The 23,850-nt window shown below is 37.8% G+C and overlaps 1 protein-coding gene across 16 annotated transcripts in view; it reads left to right on the forward strand.

Annotated features, from left to right (window-relative positions):
* BRSK2 (BR serine/threonine kinase 2) overlaps nt 1-23,850 on the forward strand; it is a 466,168-nt gene that overhangs the window by 321,829 nt on the left and 120,489 nt on the right. For all 16 annotated transcript variants that reach the window (XM_087950842.1, XM_087950844.1, XM_087950851.1 and 13 more), the window contains one exon: nt 10,225-10,341. In XM_087950842.1, coding sequence (XP_087806968.1) covers nt 10,225-10,341 — 117 coding nt within the window. The remainder of the gene's footprint in view (nt 1-10,224; nt 10,342-23,850) is intronic.

A 23,850-nucleotide genomic window follows, 5' to 3' on the forward strand; every position in this document is an offset into this window, starting at 1 on the left:
TTTGACATTTGATAGCCACGGCCTAACTTGTTCAGTATTGTTGACAGAGGAATCAGTGCAATGGCAAATACTAATGGTGGTAGCGAGTTTCCTTGAAAGATTCCTTTCTTGATATTAACCTCTTCCAGTTTATCACCACTGACCAGTAACAGTGTCTTCCATTGTGTCATTTATCTCTGCACAAGGCTTCTGAGACTTCTACGGACTCCTGTTACTTTTAGGCATTTGATTATCCAATCATGTAGCAAATGCCTTCTGGTAATCAATCCAATCTCCATTCAAGTTGTTCTTCCTTCTCTTGCAGTTTTCCATAACCATCTTGTCAATTAAGAGCTGATCTTTTGTTCCTCTGCTGTTTGGGTGGTTTTCTTTCTATTCATGTAAAAAGGGCTTGTTTTTAAGTGGACTGTTGGACTGTATCAACTACCACACTGGTTAGCAATTTGAAAGTTGTTGGCAAGTAAGTAATTGGCTTTATTTGCCTGGTGCTGCCCTTTTTGTTGGACCTTTCATTATCAGCTAAATTTTGCCAGATGTTAGCCACGCTTCAATTTCACCTCCTTGCAATATGTTGTTAAACTGCTTGGCAATGAGTGGGTGTAGACCAGTCAGATGTTTCAACCAAAAACTATGCTGACCAATTATTGAACTTGCTATTTCTCCACCATTTCTGCTGTTGTTACAAGTTCTCTCATTTCAGCTTCTTTTTTAATTCTTATCTACCTCTTTTAATCGAGCTGCATTCTTGTTGTATTTATTTGGGTTGTCCCATATCTGCATCTAAATTGTACTGTTTCTTCATCAGGTGTTGACTGGTTCATTGGTGGTTCATGAGGCCATCATTGGTGAATTGGTAGAAATGTTTCTGATTTGACTGAAATTACAGATTCTTCTTGTAATGTGCAGTTCAAACTTCATATATGCTGATTTTCTTGACTATACCTGTTTTTTTGCTGATTTATTATTTCCAGTGCTTCCTTGATCTTCCTTGTCTCTAATTATTTATTTATTTATTATTATATATACACAAAAATGTGACATCGCAGCTGCCAGTTAGTGTGTTGGCCTTCATATACATCAGGTTCTTCCCTAGAACTTAGGATGCTGTAATGCAGGGGTTTCAAACTCACATTGTCATAGCTGCGTCAAATGACGTATCGGGACTTTTTTCCCCTTCGCTAAACAGGGCGTGGGTATGGTCAGCGTGTGACGCATCCGGCCCATAGGCTGGGAGTTTGACAGCCCTGCTGTAGTGTACTGACATAGTACATGCAGCAATTATTATATACACAACAAAATGAAATCATAGCTGCCAAATCTTAAGCTGGTGTTGGCCTTCATTTGCATCAAGTTCTTCCCAAGAATCTAGGATGTCGTAATGTATCAATATAATATGCATGTAGATCCAAGCAGTGTAGACTTTTGTAACTGACAGATGGAAATTTTTTTAATGTGCAGATGTTTGAAGTGCCATCCAAGGTTTTTCTGGTATGGCTCCCTGCGTGATTGTTATTATTATTAATATTCTGTGAATCCTTTTCAAATGTAAACTGAGAGTTGGTTTTAATAAGAGAGTCATTAGAGGCAAATTACAGTCTAAGGCTGTGAATGATTTGTGAACCACCATCAGCCATGTTTTGAGTTGTAATAAATTGCAAGTATACCAAAGCCCAGTGGGGGGAAAATGATGCTTAAATATTGGGTAGACTAAAAATCATATTCAGAGGAAATAAGCAGGTAGCATAGATACACTCACCAGAGCACAAGGGACAACTGACAGAAATCAATAACAGCTGGAGGGTCCAATCTGAATCATTACTTTTAATACAGTGAATATCTTTGGTGACTGTTGGTTCGAGATTAAATATTTTTTTAACCAATCCATATGACCAAATTGCAAGCTATTCCTTATATGACTGAGACTGTTTTATCTTAATAGGTGCCAATTGATTTAGCTGGACCACTGACTAAGTTTCTATACAACGGATGTTATGATAATGGAAGAGGTTCAAGTGTTGTTGTTTTTTCTGTGATGGTACTATTTAGTTGTAATCCCACTGTCCTCACTTTTGGAAAATATTAAACATCTAATCACATCAGCGTACTGTTGTGCTTTTCAAAACCAATTGAATAGTTAGAGTGATATACAATGAAGCATACATTCCTTAGTTCATACTTCTTCGGTGCAGTCATGTGAAATGAATTGGAAACTGGAAACCGGGAGACACCATTTTGCCATAGTCATTGACACAGTAAGCACTTGGAGACTCAGAGTGGTATCCAGAGCTAAGCTAGAATTCCACTTCTATGATTTGCTGTGGTTTTTCATCAACCCAGAATTAATGGCCTAGGAAGCCTGCTCCATTTTATGATCATTGAGGGAAACGACTATTTAACTACTAGCCTTATTCTGTCTCCTTTATTGTTTGTAGTTCCCAAGAAGGGTGATGCTTACAAGAGATTTTTTTTATCAAATATTTTAAAGAAATGCGGAGTGAGGGAACTATTTGTTTTCTAGGGTGAAAAAAAAAAGAATGTAATGCATGTTTTTAAATGATGAAGCCTGACCTTATCCTGTCAGGGGATTGCAAAAATGACAAATTGTCTAATCAGCCAGGTTATCCAGTCATGACCGTAGTGAAAATGAAGATTTCTCCAATGGCTAATGATGGAACATGGATGCTTGTTGCCCACATATAAAACAGATTGATGGTTATGTGCTTGTTAATCACATGCCAGATTCATCTTCTTCCATCATTTCCAACAGTAGGCACAAAAACAAACAAATGAGTAATTCCTTTCAGTTAATTTTTATTTCTCTTTACCTGTTTATTTACTGGTGACCTAGAATGTAATCCTGCTTGAGTTTCTAAAAGCATTTCTTTAGAAAATCTTTGTGTCAAATACCTTTGATTTTAGCACATATTCAAGCACAGCTTGGTAGTAAAAGATTTGAAAGAAAACAAATTAGGCTTCAAGTTGAATTTGTAATTCATTATTAAGTGAAGTCAGATAAATCAGAATTCTGGTACAAGTATAGTAAAGCATATCCAGATGACCTACCTTCCCATCCTAAATCAATTCTAATTTAAACTCCGTACATTCCATACTGTTATGATCATTTCCCACTATTCTGGCTGTTCCAGATCATTTTAGAAATCCCGATGCTACAATCAACATTTCTCTTTTCTTTTTTGGCCAACAGTCAAAATAGAAAAATGCTAGCCAAACAATTCTACTTCACTAGAAATGAATTTCTTTTCTAGGCTCCCAACAATGAACTACCTACAAGGAAAACTGTGGGGAAAAGACAGGTTGCATTTGACAAAGAGTGAGACACCTTATCATTCTCATAAGGAAAGTCTTAACACAAGGGCAAAAGGGATGTGGTAGTAGCTCAAAGCTAAATATGCTGTCAAGGACTGGGCAACAATATTGGGACAAAAGCAAAAGCACAAGAGTAGAGGGGAAACTATATCAATGGCGCCGGTAGCCATAACCAGTCGATTCTACATCAGTACACTGAATATGAGAAACAAAACAGGAAAAAATGGAAATCTTAATGACAAATATATCTTTGGCATCACTGAATTTTATTCAAAGAATAAAGCAGGATGAATAACAATTACATCAATTTTAGCATTAAATAATAAATTTATGTAACCACTTTACAGAATGTATAAACAAGGATATTTCTCAATAGAGGTCTTTTAGTAGTTTCACTCGAGATTATGTGCTGTGCTTTTTTTCTCCTTAAGGGATTTTCTATGGAAAAAAAAATTGGAAGAGTAATAGAAAAGGCTGGGAGCGTTAGAAATGAAAGATAACATTGCCTGAATCCCTGTAAAAGTCCATAAATGAGGCAGGATTATTGAATATTGTAAACTCATTTGACAGCATCTTAAGTCTTTGAAATAGCCACAGAGAATCAAAGCCGAATACATTTTACCAGCACAGACCTATTTTGAATGATGCATGTGCTATGACTTACTTTGAAATATCTATCAGCATAGGGACTTAGGAGAAGCTAAGGCTCATCTTGGGAAATATTTGAATTTACTTAAAATGAGATTGCATGAGAACAGTGAAATGGTTAGTGTATGGACCATATGTTGGCTATTTACCCATTAGGAAATCACTATGGTACACTTGATCAGGAGCTAATTTAAAAAATCAATGTTCATTTTTACAGTATTCAGTTAAGTGCCTAGCTATGGTATGGAATACTTGAGGAATCACAGAACTGACATTGTTCCTTTTGTGGTTGTTCTGAAAATAATATAGAAAAAGGTTCCATGTCTGAACTTCATAATTTGGATAAGCAGGTCTTCTTGCTATCTAGTGGTCATCTCAATTTTTGCAGCCATATGTAGATGTCCCAAACTAGAAATGCATTGAAAAAGTATTAAAGGCTGTGGAGAATCATAAATGCAGAGCCCCAATTTTATGTTTTGTTTTTAAAGCAGTTTCCAAATGAAAAAGTAAAATCCATCCAGCACTAGAAACCTGGAAAGAAGAGCAGGAACTAAGAGAATCATTTGTGAAATCACCAAACAAGAGTGAGATTGGGCTAATTTCTGGTTCTGTGTAGAGTTTTTTTTCCCCCTTTTTGGTTTTTACAATGCTAACATTAATAACTGAAAGTAAGATTAGTGAAGAAAAAAACAAATGCCAAATCTTATTAGGCTTCAGTAATAATGAACAAGCTAATGCTTTTACAAAGGAGGGAGAAGATTAAGAAGAATTTCCCTCCAGTAATGTTTTCATCTTATTTTTTCTTTTGGCTGTGATAGGTTATTGGAGAAGTATTTTGAGAAGGCCATTCCAGATTTTGCATGAATATTGATAAATGACAATTACCAGAGTCTCATCCTCTTCCACTGCCTGAGGCTATGTCTGCTGAGCTATGCAAGTTGCATACATAATTGCATATTATAATCTTGCCTACTCATGCATGGCGACTCAAGATGGCTTACAAGGATATAAAACACCATGTAAAAAAAATAAAAAGAATAAAAAGAAAAATAATAAAATAATAACCCCTCCCAGCCCACCACCCCAGCAACAACCCACACATTCATACTAGCCATTTAATGGGCTCCATCCTGCTCTGGGTTCCCCACACTCTCTGGCAGAACCATGCGGGGGTGGGATTCTACCAGTTCGCACCTATTCGCCAGAACTGGTTGTTAACATTCTAAACAGTTCGGAGAACCGGTTGTTAGAAGAAATTACTGGCCTAATCCTGTAAGGAAGGCAGGAAGGAAACATTCTGGTATTGCTTACAGAAACCGCCTCTCCGTTAACTCTTATTACATTCTTGGCAGGACTAGACTTCCTGTCTCAGGAACGTCTCTGGAGTTTTTTCCTCCTTTGCTGGTACTTTGCTTGTGTGGAGTGACCATTCCAAGTTACAATGACACTGAAAAAAGTGACTTATGACCATTTTTCACACTTACGAATGTTGCAGAATCCCCACGGTCATGAGAGGCCAGGTGAGGAGATGCGGGTCTTGATGTGAGTGATATTGAGTTGGCCACACCCAGCCAATAACATGACCACCAAGCCATGTCCTCCACCCAGTCACATGACCACCAAGCCATGCCCACCACTTAAGCCACGCCCATAGAACTGGTTGTTAAAAATTTTGAATCCCATCCCTGGAACCATGTCTCCAGGACCTTCCGAAAGAGTGTTGTTATATATAGGCTGAGGTGCATGGTGTATTAGAAATAAAGGCTGCCTGGGAGCTGTTTAATTTTTATTTTTCAATAAAGCAATTCTTGAATAAAATCAAAATAGATTTGTGCTCCATTTGGACTTTTACCTGACTTCTAGCTTCTAAAGACTAGATTTGTGAGCACAATAGTTGGAATGCAGTACTGCAGACTAATTCTGCTGACTGCCAATTGACTGCAGTTTGACAGTTCAAGTCTCACTGGCTCAAGGTTGACTCAGCCTTCCATCCTTCCAAGGTCGGTAAAATAAGGACCCAGATTGTTGGGGGCAATAGGCTGACTCTATAAACTGCTTAGAGCGGGCTGTAAAGAGTTATATAAGTCTAAGTGCTATTGCTATTGCTGTTCTCTTTCCCTTCCACCTTCTTTCTCATGCTTTTCCTCCACACAGGCTAAATGTATATAGTGTATACCTATATGTAAATATCCTTTGAAATCCATGCATCATTTTGAATTTATAAAGTATTCTTTAATTTGGTATTTATGGAAGTGGCACACACGTTATTAACTGCACTCTAGATAAAGCTGAAATAAGCTTTTTGATGTGCATTATGCTTCATTTTTCCTTTTCAATCTTCTTTCTTGGCATGTACACTCTGCATGAAGCATTTTGGCTTCTTGTTCACTGCCTTATTTAATCATGTTTCCAGCCCATATGGAGAAGGGCTCTGGAGTATTTCAGCCTGTAGAACATTAAAAGGGCATTATGTCCTCCATTCACCTGCAGAGTAAGGTGACACTGATCATGTAAAACATGGAATCAGAGAGATCAGCTGGAAATGAACCAAATAAAGTTCATTTACTCTGTATTATGCTTCTGCTTTCTTTGGTGCAAGGTGAGGTTTGGGAGGATTGCATTTTAATTAGATTGTCCAAGCTGCTGGACTCTTAGAAATTGTAGTTTATAGCCACTGTTCTTCATGTGTCTCTGCTGACAGTTTATATGTTCAGTAAATGGGGATGGAGAGCATTACATCTTCTATCAAGTTGAACTTATCTTATAGCATTACAGATAAACAAATGCCCTAGATACCTGCACTACACACCCAAATTGTACTTTCTGCTGTGATAACATCTGGAAATTAGTATATTGCAATCTTAGCCTTCAGAAAATTGTTCCAGTGTCCTCTGTTATAGCATTATATCAGTGCAAAACTTTAAATGCACAAAATTGGCATGTATCTAAAGTGACAGCCACCCATTTGCTCTTGTAGTCTCCATTACCTATTCTCCTGCTTCTCTAGTAAAGTGTCATCATCTTCCTCCTCCTCATTTTTCCAAATATAATTTGTAGTCCACAAAGAAATAATAAGGAGTAAATACAGAAGATGCTTATACATAAAGAGACAGAACTGCTTTCTAAGCAGACAAAATTCTGTCATGTCAGCAGGAAGACTCAAACAAGGACTCATAGGGAATGTCTCACAAGGTGACTAATAGTGTTTCATTGTTAGGATAGAATTGAGCTATATTCTGAATAAAATATGCCACTTCTGAATAAACCACCCCTCATTCCAACCATGTTGAATAACTTCTACATAATCTTCATCCCTACTTTTAAAAAAAGATTTTAGAGACCATAATAGAGCATCAGTTGTAGAGTATCATAGTTGAAGTAAATTATTTGTTTCAGCCAGGCTATGGAAATCTTTTTTTTTTTTTTTGCTCTTGCGCATGAGTTTTGTTAAGATCTGGCTGGACTGTAGCTCTCCTAGATCTTATAGATCACTCAACAGTGTTTGGTACCATCAACTTCAAGAGTTGCTGGTTGGTGCCCCTGTTTTGCTTTAGTTCTACTCCTTCCTAAGCAAATAGTTCTAAACAGTAATGATGGGTCTCTCAGGGCTCTACCTGTAAACTTCACGTCAGAGTGTTTGCAGCATGACTACTATTGTGAGACAACCCAGGAGCAAAACACAGCACACAGAGGCTTTGTCTTTTAACAGTGGTTTATATACAAGACAGCTATATACATACATATACGTGATAGGCAAATACCTGGCAGGCAATCAATCTTCTTTACTCTGCATGGAGAACTACAATGGAGATAGAACATGAGGAGAGAGAGATACGTCCTCTCATGGCCTCCTTTATATTGACAGCTTCTTCAAACAGCAATAATCCTTTGGACCCATCGTCAGCCTTAAAGTGGCAATATCCCTGCTAACTCATCCTCATTGCATCAGCATTTATAGCAGCCTTATAGCAGCTGGTCAGCTATTAAATATTAATTACCTTAACAGTTCAACTGGTATAGAATGGCTGCCTGAATATAGGTAGATACTGTTAGAATCGCTTAAACACTGATTGCTACATTATGAGCGCAACAGATTCCAGGTAGCCCAACTCCTTACTAACTTTGGAATTACTTTCTCCAGGCAGAATCTAACTGTCTTTGGGTTCAATCAAGGTGAGTATCCCCTCCCATAGGTTAAACAGTTGGCAGCTGAGAGGTAGGTTTTCTCAGTAATCAACCCATCCTTATGGAAAAAATCTTCCCCCAGAAATTAGTATTCATGAAAGTAGTGAAACATATTTGAGGCTTACATTGCTTGACTTCTGGACCATGTTTTCCCAGATATGCTTAATCTGTAATTTTAATTTTTAATTCTAATTTAATGTTTAAATCTATTTAATTTTAAGTATTCAAATTTTATCTGATATTTCATTTGCTTACTGTGCTATTTGAGTAGTCTGTTGTGAAGACTGTCAATTGTCCAGAGTCTTTTAAACAGGATGGGATATGAATCATTTAATAAATAGAGAAACCAAACTAGGAGAAATAGAGCAAAGCAATAATATCTAGATTATCCCAAAGTTGCGAAGGGATGAACAGTCTTTCTACAAAAACAAACTTTGGAACAAAAGTACCATTCATGATTAATGTTAAATCACAATTTAGTATTTATTATCTTGTTTGAATGATTATAGAATGCACAAATGCTGGGGTAGGGAGAGCATTAATCATTGCTCAGTAGGGAGCAGTAATGAGCAGTGGTGGCTTAGTGGTTAGAATACAGTATATTGCAAGCTAATTTTGCCAGCAGTTCAATTGTCACAGGCTCAAGGTTGACTCAGTCTTCTCCCCTTCTGAGGTCAATAAAACAAGGACCCAGATTGTTGGGGGTAATATGCTGACTCTGTAAACTGCTTAAAGGGGATTAAAAAGAACTATGAAGCGGTATATAAGTCTAAGCACTGTTGCAGAGAGGGGCACCATATTTTTTAGCTTCTCCTTTTTAATTAATAGAAGGAGGACTAACTGACCTGGAGTGTTGACCCAGGACAGATAGTAGAATTAGTAATTAGAGACAAAATATTTAGTCTGGAGTTTTTCAACTTCTAATTTTTTTTTGTTCAGATTCAGACTCCCAAATCAAAAAGCTTAATATGTTCAGTCCACTTTTATGAAATATCCAAATTACAAATTCTTTCCAGTATTTCTATCATAACAAATTCGATTCTGAATCAATTAAAAACTAATTATTATTCCAATGAAAGAAAGGAGCAAAAAGTGAAAGATATTTTTTAAAAAATTGTTGGTCACTCTTACTTCCATTAGACAATAACAGCAACTACTTCTTCAAAATTACAAGTTGGCACTATTAATATATTGTGTATTCTTTAAAATTTTTAAAGTAATATGACTTCTCTAATTTGTCAAAATGGGCAAATGTAAATGCAACGTATAATGGCTTCTTTTGAAACAAAATGATCTGTGATCTTTGGAGGTGCAGATAACTAACAATCTGCATTGGTCCCTCCATACATCATCCTTAGTGAAGTGTGCAAACCAACATCTGCATTTCCTGTGTTGGATGAGGAGAGCACATCTTTCTCCTTCTGTCCTGGCTACTTTTTACAGAAGCACAACTGAGAGTGTTTTAACAAACTGCATCACTGTTTGGTTTGGTGGCAGCAGTGCCTCAGGGAGAAAGTCCATTCAGAGAGTGGTAAGCACAGCCCAGAAGATTATAGGAAGCTCGGTTCCTGTTATTCAGGATACTGCTTATAAGTGCTTTGTGCTTAGAGCTCAAAGCATTGTTAGAGACCCCACACACCCACTTCATGGTCCGTTTCTGTTGTTCCCCTCTGAGAGGAGGTTTCAAAGTATTTCCAGCAGGACTACCCGATTCTGTAACAGCTTTGTTCCCTATGCCATCCGTCTGATCACAAGATTCGTTTTTCTCACCATGTACATGTATACATCCGAACTAGACTGTGTTGTTTTTTTCTCATATAATATATGTGGGTATATGCACAATTCTATATTTATTTATTTTATCATGTTTATGTAGTGTATATTGGAGCTAGTGACCCTTTGAAAGCTGTGTGCAATAAAATTTCATTTTAATGTATGCCAGTTAGTGTACATTCAAACTGACAATAAAGCTATTATTCTATTCTATTTTTTTTCTTCTACTTTGCTGTATGCAAAGAGAAGCAACTGGTTTGAATTAACACCATTTTTCCCCCCTCTTTACAGCCACAGGGATTTAAAACCAGAAAATCTACTACTGGATGAAAAGAACAATATCCGAATAGCAGACTTTGGGATGGCATCATTGCAAGTTGGGGACAGTTTACTTGAAACAAGCTGTGGGTAAGTTGTATTAAGAGCTTAAATCAATAAGCTAGAATGATATCCCAAAATGATGAGGACACAAAGCATTTAGCCAATCAATTGTAGAATAACTGCACATTGGGAAGTAACAAAAAAGAGTCACAATGTACATTTCAAGAACTCTCTCATTGACCAATAAAAGAAACCAGATTCTGAACCAGACAATAGATCTGTAGCGTTATCCAACAAGAGATTGTAATGAGCACATTAGCTCTTCAGGATTTTCTGTTCTCCAAAGGGAAACAGAGTTAGTCCTTGACTCACAACCTTTCATTCAATAACTATTCAAAGTTACAACAGCACTGAATGAGGGGCACTTACGATGTGTCCTTGGCGTTCTTCCATTGTAGCTTCTCCGCATTCATGTGATTTTAATTATTTAAAATGAATGAATGCTTTATTTATTTAATGAATGAATGAATGTATGAATACTTTATTGGCCAAGTGTGATTAGACACACAAGGAATTTGTCTTGGTGCATTTCAAATTCCCAGAGGTTGTGGGAGGAGCTGCTGGCTGCTTGTGAAGGAAGCAGAGGGTGAGTAGAAAAGAGAGAGGCAGTTTGAATTGCTTCCATTGCATTTCAAATTCCCAGAGGTTGTGGGAGGAGCTGCTGGCTGCCTGTGAAGGAAGCAGAGGGTGAGTAGAAAAGAGAGAGGCAGTTTGAATTGCTTCCATTGCATTTCAAATTCCCAGAGGTTGTGGGAGGAACTGCTGGCTGCTTGTGAAGGAAGCAGAGGGTGAGTAGAAAGGAGAAAGATAGTCACATAACTATAAACCAAGAATACCAATAAGACATTTAGGGTAAGTGTGCTTGAGATTGTGATTTTATTTTATTTCAAAATGACCGACTTAGTTCAGTGTAATACTTGTTAGCTGTCTTTCACAGTACTCTTTTCAAACTTGGATACTGTCCTCTTTGTAAAAAAATTACCAGTCTACATGGACAGATTACCTATCTAGAATCTCTAATCTGTGCTCTCCAAGCAGAAACTAGGTGCCCAATCCAGCCATCTATTGAGCTGCCGTGCTACCAGCCCCCACTACCACAAAGATCCTACAGGAAAAGGGCAATATGGACAACCATGGGATCTGGCAGGATAAGAGCTGTGGACCATAAACACAAAGCTTTTGCTGTATCCCAGCATAACATATACAGTGCCCTTGCTGACCTTAATAGGGACACTAAAGTGACGGTCAAGGTAGTTGTGATAATGATAACTCAAGTAAGCTGGGGATCATGGTCCTAGAAGAAGAACTTACTTTGGGAAGGAGAAAGTGTGAATCAGGTATTACACACAAGAAGAGCAAGGCATCCTAAAAGAGAAGCCACCGTCTGGTTGGGGACTCAATTGTAAGGGATGTAAATTTAGGAAAGGATACTGAGGTTTTGAAAGAAGTCAGGTGTTTACCAAGTGCTACTGCCAGCAGAGACAAGAAGCGTATTCTTAAGATAGTCAAGAATGCCAGCAAGGGCTGTGATGTTGATGCTATTATACATTTTGGTACAAATGATCAGAAGGATGTATTTTCTGTTCAGAAAGACTTCCAGAGCTTGGGGTATGAACTTAGTAATATGGGCTGTAGGCTTATCTTTTCAGAGTTTCTACCAGTATACAAGGAACAAAAAGGGAAAGGGCAGAGTTTAATGTGTGGCTAAAGGAGTGGTGTAAAAGGGAAGGCTTTGGTTTTATTAGTCATGATGTCTGCAGCTGGTCCAATGAAAAACTGTACAAAAGAGATGGTTTGCATCCATCAAAGAAAGGGACTGAGTTACTTGGCATTAAATTCGCAGATTTCCTGGATAAACATTTAAACTGAACAGTGGGGACAGAGAATTAATGGATTCAGAACATTTCTGTCCCCAGCAACCTAAAACTAATAAGGATACCAGTGCATGCAAAATAGATGTTTGTGCAGGTAAGATTATCAACCTTGATGCCAACCAAAACCAAGCATTTAATAGTGAGTGCCATACCATGTGCACTAATCAAACAGGTGGCAAGAAAGTAGGGACAGGCAGGCACAACACAGGTTATGTAGACAGTAAACAAGTGTCAGACATAAAGATCTCAAGTGCCTATATACAAATGCACAAAGTCTGGGGAACAAACAGGGTGAACTCGAACTACAAATACATGAAGGTAAATATGATATAGTTGGAATAACAGAAACTTGGTGGGATGAAACCCATGACTGGAACATACTGGTAGAAGGATACAAACTATTCAAAAAAACCAGACCCCATAAAAGAGGAGGTGGAGTTGCACTGTATGTAAAGGACCACTATATTGCTACAGAAATGCATGAAACCAAAGATGAAAACCTCCTAGAATGCATATGGGTCAATATAAAAGAAAAAAAGAATGACATGGCCATAGGCGTATATTATAGGCCACCCAATCAAGCAGAAAATATAGATGTCCTTTTTGCCAGCCAACTAACAAACATGCAGGAAACACACAACAATAGTAATGGGAGACTTCAATTATCCTGATATCAATTGGAAAACTAATTCTGCACCAAGTGAGAAATCAAATAAGTTCCTAACCAACCTAGCTGACAACTTTGTTGTCCAAAAGGTAGAGGGTAAAACTAGTGGGACAGCCATTCTGGACTTAATTCTTACAAACAGAGAAGAAGTGATAGAGGGAGTTGAAACTGCAGGAACCTTGGGTGAGAGTGACCATGTCATACTAGAATTCAACATAACACAAACACAAGCAACAGAACATAATGACACCAGAGTCTTAGATTTTAAAAGAGCTGATTTCAATAAACTCAGAGAGAACTTGGGAAAGATCCCATAGATGAAAATCCTAAAGGGGAAAACAACTCAAGAATCTTGGGAAACTCTAAAAAGTATGATCATAGAAGCCCAGACCAGCACAATACCACTGAGAAAGAAAAACAAGAAATCCAAGAAGAAACCAGCATGGCTACATAAAGATCTCTCTGGCAAATTGAAAGAAAAAAAGGACAAGTACAAAAAATGGAAAGGACATACAACTAAGGCAGAATATCAGCAGATAGCCAGAATCTGCAAAGACGAAGTCAGGATAGCAAAGGCTCAGAACGAACAAAGACTTGCAACAAAAGTCAAAGATAATAAAAAAAAAGTTTCTTCCAACATATAAATAACAAGAAAAAAATAAAGGAAACAGTTGGTCCACTAAAGAGAGAAGATGGCAAGGAAGTAACAGGCAACAGAGAGAAAGCAGAACTGCTTAACTCATTCTTTGCATCCATCTTCATGCAAAAAGAAACTATAGCTCAACCCATCAAAAACATAACTGTAAAAGATAGACCAGAAATAAAAGTTAAAATAAGCAAAAAAAATAGTAAGAGAACACCTGTTTGATCTTGATGAAAACAAATCACCGGGGCCTGATGGATTACATCCCAGAGTTTTAAAGGAGCTGGCAGAGGTCATCTCAGAACCACTGCACCATATCTTTCAAAAATCCTGGAGCACCGGGGAACTACCAGAGGACTGGAAAAGAGCTGATATGGTTCCCATCTTCAAAAAAGGAGAAAAAAAACAGACCCAGGAAACTATAGACCAATCAGCCTAACATCAACACCTGGGAAGATACTGGAAAAGATAATAAAAAAAACAGATCTGCCAACATCTAGAAACAAGTAAAGTAATAACTAGCAGTCAGCACGGGTTTGTTAAAAACAGATCATGCCAAACCAATCTTATTTCATTCTTCAACACAGTGACTAAATTAGTAGACCAGCAAAATACTGTGGACATAATATATTTAGATTTCAGCAAGGCATTTGACAAAGTAGACCACAACCTACTTCTTAGTAAGCTAGAAAAAAATGGAATAGATAGTACCACCACTAGATGGACTCGCAACTGGCTGGCAAACTATACTCAACAAGTAGTCCTTAATGGGTCTAAGTCTACATGGAGGGAAGTAAGCAGTGGGGTGCCACAAGGTTCCGTCTTAGGCCCAGTACTCTTCAATATCTTCATTAATGACTTAGATGAGGGAATAGAAGGGGAACTTACCAAATTTGCAAATGATACTTAGCTGGCAGGAATAGCTAACACCCAAGAAGATAGGCTCAAGATCCAGATGGATCTTGATAGACTAGAACACTGGGCCATATCTAATAAAATGAAATTCAATATAGAGAAAAGTAAAGTCCTACACTTAGGCAAGAAAAACCAAAAGTACACATATAGACTGGGTGAAACCAGGCTCAATAGCAGTAAATGTGAGAGAGATCTTGGAGTCTGAGTGGACAACCAGCTAAATATGAGCCAGCAGTGTGCAGCAGCAGCCAAAAAAGCTACCGCAATCCTAAATTGTATTAACAGAGGGATACAATCAAGATCAAGGGAACTACTAATACCACTCTATAAAGCCTTAGTAAGGCCACACCTAGAGTACTGCATCCAGTTTTGTTCACCACATTATAAAAAAGATGTTGAGACTCTAGAAAAAGTACAGAGAAGCAACCAGGATGATTAGGGGACTGCAGGCTAAAACATACAATGAACGGTTGCAGGAACTGGGCTTGGTTAGTCTAGTAAAGAGAAGGATCAGGGGAGAATATTCTTTGTTGTGCTTTTTTGATGACATTTTTGATGTTAGGTGTCCATTTTAGGAGTGATATATGTGATATAGTAGAACCTAGAAATTTGAAGGTCTCTACTATTGATTCTGTGTTGTCTAGTATTGTAAGAGGTGGTAGTATAGGAGGGTTTCTTCTAAAGTCTACCACTATTTCTACGGTTTTGAGTGTGTTCAGTTCCAGATTGTTCCGGTTACACCACGAGGCAAGTTGTCTAACTTCCTGTCTGTATGCAGATTGTCGTTGTCTCGAATGAGACCAATCACTGTTGTGTCATCAGCTATATCATCAAATATTTATATAGCTGCCATCTTTTAACCAAGTCTGGGTGTCTATCAAAGGAAAGCTAAAACAACATATAAAACTAAACAGATGATTCAATTATTTAAAACATTTATATAGCTGATTATCTTTTACTTTTTTTCCAGTGAGTAGAGTAGAGTAGAGTAGAGTAGAGTAGAGTAGAGTAGAGTAGAGAAAAGGATAGGATACGACAGGACAGGACAGGACAGGACAGGATTAATACCATAAAATTTTTCTTTTTAAGTAAACCTTTCCTTTTTATTTGAAAGATATAGTATACACTGTGATGCAATCACCCTAACACTAACTTTTAAAAACAGGCAGTTTAGCTCTTGAAAACATCCTCCTAAAACTACCTACACTTGAAGAGTGGAATTATTAAATATGCTATTAAAATGTCCCCAGATTAAAAATAATAATGTTTTTCTAAGCGTTTAGACTGTTTTAGAGATTCAGTGGCAGGTTTCTATTCAATGATGTTTGGTTTTTCTATTTATGGAACCTTCTATATGCTGCCACCACCTACTGGAGAGAATAAATAACAACATTAGTGATTGTTACAATCCTGTAGGCTTAAGAAGCATTTGCCAAAGAAGTTCGCAGAGTCCTTCAATGCATATCGTTGAATTTTAGTTACAAACTGATAAAAAGTAGCAGCATGATATTCTGCTTTAGGTAGGGTGACAGCAAAACCCCAAGTAAAATAAGTGTTTTAAGCCTCTTTGAGCTTTAAACCCTCTCTTCAGCAGGATTTAACAGGGCTGAAAATTGTCCTTCCATTGCAAGATCACATCTCCTGCAATCCTCAGTTACTGGAAAAGAAAGATTTTAAAAGGGCACTTGTGGCTGCGATGGAGTTGCTAGCCAGGCTTTAGAGTATGCAAAGACATGGGATTCGTAAACTGTAGAGCAGTGTTTCTCAACCTTGACAACTTTAAGATACGTGGACTTCAAGTCCCAGAATTCCCCAGCCATCCCCATCTTAAAGTTGCCAAGATTGAGGGGAACACTGCTGTACAGCTTCCTTGCATTCAGAATTTCCTTTACGGTGTATATAATGTAGAAATAATTGGTCTCACAGGTTGGGTGGAAATAAGGCTATTGGGGGAAATTGTTGATTTACAAGGCTATAAGTGGACTACTTTTCTGCCACTTTTTCTTCTGCTCAAAGGCCCCTTTGGGTCAGCAGTCCAGTACAATTAGTGAAATTGCTGGTGAGTGGAAGGAAAATTTACTTTTATTTATTCTCCTTCTTATATCCCACTAGTTTTTGGTACTGTGTATTTATTTGATTGGTGTTTGGGAACCAAGCTTTTGTTATCATCAAGAAACCTTCACTCTCTCCTCTCCAGCCTGCTGACCAAAGGGTGGGAATCTTGCCTTCTTTTATTCTTTTCATGTTTATTGATTTTATTGTAATAACTTTGTTGAGAGCCACCCAGAGTAGTTGAGGGTCGGGAAGAAGCATACAAATTTAATAAATTATTATTTTGAGAGCTGTAATCTAAGTCTTTTTAAGGATTGTTATGTGAGGGGAAAGCTTTCTTGAACATCATTTGGAGGAGTCCCTATTCTGGGCACAGAATTATTCTTCCAAACCATATTTCATACTAGATCAGCTGTAAGTTAATGTCCTTTTCCAATATCTCCACTTTAAAAATGATATTCTCTGTCCTTCTTATTTGTGGGGGAATTCCCTTTTTCAATTTTAGATTATCTTGTACATTTGCAGAGAAATATTTAGCAGTTAGTACAGTAGCAGGCATGTCAGCCGTCCTAAATCTCAGACAGCAAATAGGCAGTGCTGGAATTCAGCTGTTAGTGCCTGGAGCAGAAACAAAGGCTCATGTTGCTCTCTTCAAGTGCACTAATAGAGAAATCAGTGGAACAGAAGAGAAATGTGTGTCATAAACAAAACAGCAACTTTGCAAACCCTCGTTTGCAGATACATGTTAAGTGCAATCATTGGGCCTCTGTGTGAGCTATTACACTGCTTCATTAATTCGCCTGGCATGTGGCCCAGCATGATTGACATTGAGACCGTCTGCTAGACCTAGTAAGAGAGGAGGAATATGTAGTGCCATGCTATAAAACTGCAAAGATTTTATTTGGAGTGGAATCCTTTTCATCTAAGGTCTTTGGTAAATTATTGTTAGAGTTTGTCATATCATTTTGACTCTGTCTGCAAATTGTTATCCTGTATGTCTGCCTCTTTAACAGACACTATTAATTCATTTCCATTCCTGGGTACAGTTCTGAAATGTCCATTAAACTGATTTATCACAGTTATTTACCAGCTACCCAACATTAGTAGCAAGCTTACTGAAGGATGCATTCCCTGGTTATCAACCAGTGGTGAGATTCAAATTTTTTTACTACCAGTTCTGTGGGCGTGGCTTGGTAGGCGTGGCAGGGGAAGGATACTGGAAAATCTTCAGTCAGAAGTGGTATTTGCCAGTTCTCCAAACTACTCAAAATTTCCGCTACCGGTTCTCCAGAACTGGTGATAATCTGCTGAATACCACCTCTGTTATCAACATTAACTGACCTAGATTTTCCCATTGTTTATATGGAGAGATTTGTAACATCCTATATGCATGATCTTTTTCCTAAATGTTCTCTGCTATCTTCTTATGACTTAAATGTTATTAGAAACTCAAACTACTTTTTGTCAAGGTAATGCCCTGCTCTCGATCCGTGCTAAGGATATGTCCACAGGTATTAGTGCTACTTCCATTGAAAATTCAGTCTAACCACTATATTAATTTGACTCTTCAAGGTAAATTCAGTCCCCCTCCCCCTACCTTGTGAATTTGCAGAAGGCTAAAGCAGGCAAGTTCAGAAAATGTCAATGATCTGAACTGCAATAATTTCTTTGTCACATTTTACCAGTAGTGTAACTTTACTGGAATTATTGGAGACAGTGATAATAATTAATATTTCAGCTTTTCAAATAGCATTAGTTCTGCTAGCTCCAATAATAGAATAGCTCAGAATAGAAATTTCCACACCTTTTTTAAAAAAATTAATTACATTGTTTAGAGCTTACATGCCTGTCTGCCTTATATACAGTACTCCTAGGTGGCTCACAATAATATTAAATTAAAGCAGAATTAATAAAATAAACCAACCCCACAACAATGGCACATATCCCAAGCAAACTACCGCAACATCCAATATACTTCCCTCTGCTGGGCTCACTTTTATCTTAGCTAAATGCCTGGATGAAGAGCCAGATCTTAAGAGCTTTCTACAATGCTAATATATGCAGAGTTTTGTAAAATTCATACACAGATTTGCAAACTGAACCAAAATTACAGGAAATATGTATTTTATGGCAATCAGGAATCTTTCAAACATGCTGTCTGTTAATACTCTATTGCAGGGGTGTCAAACTGGATTTCTTCGTGGGCCGGATGAGCACTGTACTTCTCCGTGGGATGTGGGGGAGATGGGATGGATGCCTCCTGAAGCACTCTGCTGACCAAAATGGACTGTGGGGGGTGCACATGGCAGAGTCCTACAGGAGGCTGTCCAGGCCGAAAACAGGGCACCGCACGCATCCCCTCTGCGTCCCATTTTGGCTGCAGAGGCACTGCGGGCTGGTCCTTTACTATTTCCCGGCTGGGCCAGATTTAAGCAAACCATGGGCCAGATCTGGCCTACAGGTCTTGAATTTGATACCCCTGCTCTATTGTATTAGGAGCCACCAAATTTATTTCCAAAATTTACTCAAGTGAGGTCCCCTAAACAGTTGTTTTCTAGTTCCAACTATAGACACTATTCTAAAGGGATTTTTCTCTTCATGTATGCCCTTTTTTGATAATTATTTTGTATTAAAAACCGAGTGCTGGATTCCCATATACAGGGAGTCCTTGACTTATGACCGCAATTGAGCCCACAATTAATATTGTTAAATGAGATATTTGTTAAGCGAGTTTGCCTCATTTTACGACCTTTCTTGCCACAGTTGTTGAGTGAATCACTGCAGTTGATAAGTTAGTAACCCAGTTGTTTAGTGAATGTGGCTTCCCCATTGACTTGGCTTGTCAGAAGGTCGCAAAAGGTGATCAGGTGACTTTGGGACACAGCAACAATCATAAATATGAACCAGTTGCCAAACATTTGAATTTTGACCACATAATCATGGAGATGCTGCAATGGTTGTAAGTGTGAAAAACGATCATAAGTTACTTCTTTCAGTGCCATTGTAACTTTGAACAGTCACTAAATGACCTGTTCTAAGTCGAGGACTACCTGTAATGTAATAACAGAGAGAGTAGTATAACAATGGAACCTAGTGATGTGGGGAGCTTGCCCTGGAGATGATCAAGCAAAGGCTAGTAAGACATCTGTTAAAATACTTTAATTAGGATTCCTGAACTGAGGTAGGAATTGGATTTGACTCTGTTACTTCGTCTACATTAATTAAATATAGTTAATATGGTTATTCAGCTGTCATACATTTAACAACTATTGCCTTCTGCCATATGAATTATTAGTGTTTATGAAAGTCTTCAGGTGTTATACTTAATCTTTTAACATATTTGGGGGGATGGGGTCCTCATGTTATACCTATTTATAAATTAATTGTGAAGGAGCTGGATTGGATGCAAGAGAATAGGTGGGAAAAGTTGTCCTAGTAGCTATCAAAACAAAGCACTTAAAGATTTATGGCACTCTAAGTGAATTGGTTGTATTATGATATGTATTATGCATAAGCATAGAGAAACTTTTTTGCATGCGTACACTTGAAGTAGGCTTTATCCAGAAAAGCTGGTGATGTAATTCAGAAGTGGGGAACGATGGCCTTTTTATGACTTATGGACACCCAACTCCCAAAATTCCTGAGCCAGCCTGCTGGCTCAGGAATTCTGGGAGGTGAAGTCTACAAGTCATTAAAAGGCCATCATTCCTCACCCCTGATATAATTAAAGGGGCTAGTCTAAAACTGTCAAAAATATCTTTCACTCTGAGCTTCTTTTGTGTATGTTTGTTTTGTTGCAAAAAAACAACAACCTACAACAACAATCTTCTAGGAATCTTTATAACTGAGGAATTATCATCTACTCTTCTTCCCACCTCCCATCTGAAAGTTCAGATACAGCAGTTATTGGTCTGTTGTTCTGTTCCCGCTTCTCTGATAGTAAGGTGTTGCGTTTTAATATTTTCACATATTTACAGTATATATCTTTTTGTATCAGTCAAACCTTAGTTGTAAAATGGCGACTCGATCTATACCTGCTCATTATACAAAAACATTGCTACTCAGTGCTGGGATCACAGGTTGTGCACCTCTGCATTATAACTGTGTTCTTCTCAGAATATGCTCAGCAGTTTATTTCTAGCATTTCTGAACTGAAATCTCTAAAGTAATAAAATTGGATGTGTACCATTGATAACCATGAATGGAGTGTCATGCCCTTGTTATAGTCAGACTTTGAGGGAGAGGAGGAACAGCTGACAGAGGGTGGAGGTGTGGCTCCAGAGGTTGTGGAGGAGGCTGGGGAAGGGCGGAGGCTGGCTGGGAAGTCAGAGGAAGGAGGAATGGAGAAGGCAACAACTTGGCTTACGAGAGAGGAAGCAGCCATGATCCCCCTCATTGGTTGCAGCTGGGGAGAATAGTATATAAGAGAGATGATTAAAACACAGCATTGCCAGAAGAAAAGTGTGTGTTATTTTGGGCTGAAGTTATCTTGGTTGGCGTCCTTCCAACAGACTGTGCCTTGTTATCTTGCAGTTGGTAATTACTTATCCTGGTCCATTGCGGAATTTCCTTCATTGTAGTTTGTTTTAGGTTTTTATTTTACCTCTGTTAGGGTTTGAGGATTAACCCCTAGAAGAATATTGCAGCAGTAGTCAAGCCAGGAAGCCAAACAAGAGTGGAAGGGCCCCAGAGTATACACACACTGAACACAAACACTGTTTGTAGTTTAAATAGTTTTTAATCCAGTTAGATTTTAAGAATTGTCATTCAGTCCATTAAGTCATTCACAGTATTTCCATCCAGTAAGACTCACTAGTATAGTCCAAGTTAAGAGTCCTTGCAATATCTTTATCAGCCGATAAAGATATCTTCTCCTCCTCCGGTTTCACTCTCCAGAGAAACAAACGCTGGATATTCAGTAGAATTACGCAGTAAATCAGCAAACAGTAGCAAACAATAACAGTTCAGTCACAGGCACTCACAGTCAGTAATCACAGTTAGTCGCAGCAGCACACAGTTACAGCCAGCACACAGTTACAGCCAGTAACAGACAGTAACAGCCAGACAGCTTTCCAGCTTCTAATGCTTCCTTATATTGTAACTTCTAGCCGCACCCTTAATCGGCTAATTGCCTGCTGCATTGTGCTTAAAGTGATAAGCACTTAAACCATGATATCTAAGTTTTATATATTTATTCACCCAAACCATATTTGGTATCAATGTTATACCTAACATACTCCCCTTTTGGGTGAAATAAATATATAATACCTTTACAATCTTATCCCATATTTTTCACAACTCTCCTGGTGCTTACTGGCACCTTGGGCTTTAGTAAAATTATCAGCTAAATTGTCCTCCGACATACAGTACTCTAGCTGAATCATCTTACTTCTTACAGATTGTCACACGTTTAGGTATCTTAGATCTGTATGCTTGCTCCTTGTTTTTACTCCAATATTAGTGGCCATTTGAATTGCTGCCTGATTATCTTCATGTATAATTATAGGATAATCTACAGTTATACCTATATCAATTAACATTTGTTTATACATTATTAATTCTGTACATAACAATGATAAACAGGAGAATTCTGCCTCCATAGTAGACAAACTTATATGCTGTTGTCTAATTGACTTCCAGCCTATTAATGTCTTACCCAGCATTATGGCTGTTCCTGAAGTCGACTTTCTAGTGTCTCTTTCTGATGCAAAGCTAGCATCTGCATAAGCACTCAAAATTAAATCACCCTTTGGTTCTAAATACAATGAATAATTCATTGTCTTTTTAAGATATCTTAATATCCTCTTAGCTGCAATCCAGTGTCTTTCACATGGTGCAGAATTGAATCTAGCCAACTGATTCACGCAGTACGATATATCTGGTCTAGACCAATTACTAATATAACTCAAACTACCAATTAAAGATTGATAAATCACCTTATCAAACTCAGGGCTTTGTACATCAGTGTTGCTAAACTCCTGACTCATTGGAGTCTTAGCTGGCTTACAAAGCTCCATCTTGTAATCTTTTAGTAATTTGCTTATCTTATCTTCCTGAGATATCTTAAAACCTTTCCGTGTTTTCTTTATATTCAAACCGAGATACTTCTTTATCTCCCCTAATTGCTTGATCTTTATTCTCTTTCCTAATGATGCTATTATTTTATTTGCTTCATCATTAGTTTCAGTTATCAATGCAATGTCATCTGTGAATAGTAATAATAATGATACTTTCCCATTTGTCTCCCTCTTAAACAGACATGGATCGGCTAAACCAGCTTTAAATCCTATATTGTCTAGTTCCTTTACAATATACTGGTTCCATTCATAGCCTGATTGTTTAAGACCATAGAGACTTTTCTTTAACAACCAACAATCATTATTATCCTTATTTTCACTTTTAATACCAACAGGTTTTTTTCATATAAATAGTATGTTTTAATGGGGCGTGCAAGTAAGCAGTTTCCACATCTAGATGGTTAACTATATAGTTTTTTACTAGCTGCCCACACTAAAGCTGCTCTCAAGGTTGCTGCCTTAAGACTAGGTGCAAACACCTCATCGTAGTCATTAGCATTCTGCCTAAAACCTTGGGCTACTAACTTTGCCTTATGGATTAAATTACCATCTTTATCTATTTTTACCTTAAATATCCATTTGCAGCCAATGGATTTCTTTCCTGCAGGTAATTTGGCATTCTCATACACCTTCATATCACTTAATGAATTCAGTTCCTTATTCATTGCTGCATACCATTTTTCTTTTTCCTTAGTAGGATACTTTTTAATTTCTTCTACAGAATTAGGAACTTGATTAATCTGGCACACTGTGTTAGCCTGGTACCTATCAGGCGGTCTAGATATACGTGTAGTTCTTCTGGGAATTACAGGGCTTACAGGAGGACTTTGTTGAACTACTACCTGTTCATCTTCCTCATCCTGTTCAGCTATTGAATCTGTTTCTTCCTTTATGGGCACTATTTCATCCTGTATTTGTCTCTTTACTTTATTTTTTAAAGTTACAGGGATAACTAATGGGATTTCTATAGGATTCAATAATTACATCTTTATTGGCATCCTGTTCTAATTTCTCCCATCCTTCATGTTCTAGAAATTGGGCACTAGCACTACATAACACTTTAGATGTGCCTTTCTCCCAAAATCTATATGCCCTATGGTTTGCCTGATAACCAACGAAGAAAAATCTTTTAGCTCTATGTTTCCCTTTTTTTCTGATTTGTGCAGGAATATGCACCCATGCTGGTGCACCAAATGTGTGCAGGTAACTTAGATCAGGTTTCCTGCCATGCCATCTGGTAAATGGAATTTCACCTGTTGTTGTATTAACAACGTTGTTCAATATGTTATTAGCACACATTGTAGCCTC

This window comes from Notechis scutatus, chromosome 1, assembly GCF_049901735.1.
Source record: "Notechis scutatus isolate UNSWTSFEM ecotype Mainland chromosome 1, rNotScu1.2, whole genome shotgun sequence".
Lineage (NCBI taxonomy): Eukaryota > Metazoa > Chordata > Lepidosauria > Squamata > Elapidae > Notechis > Notechis scutatus.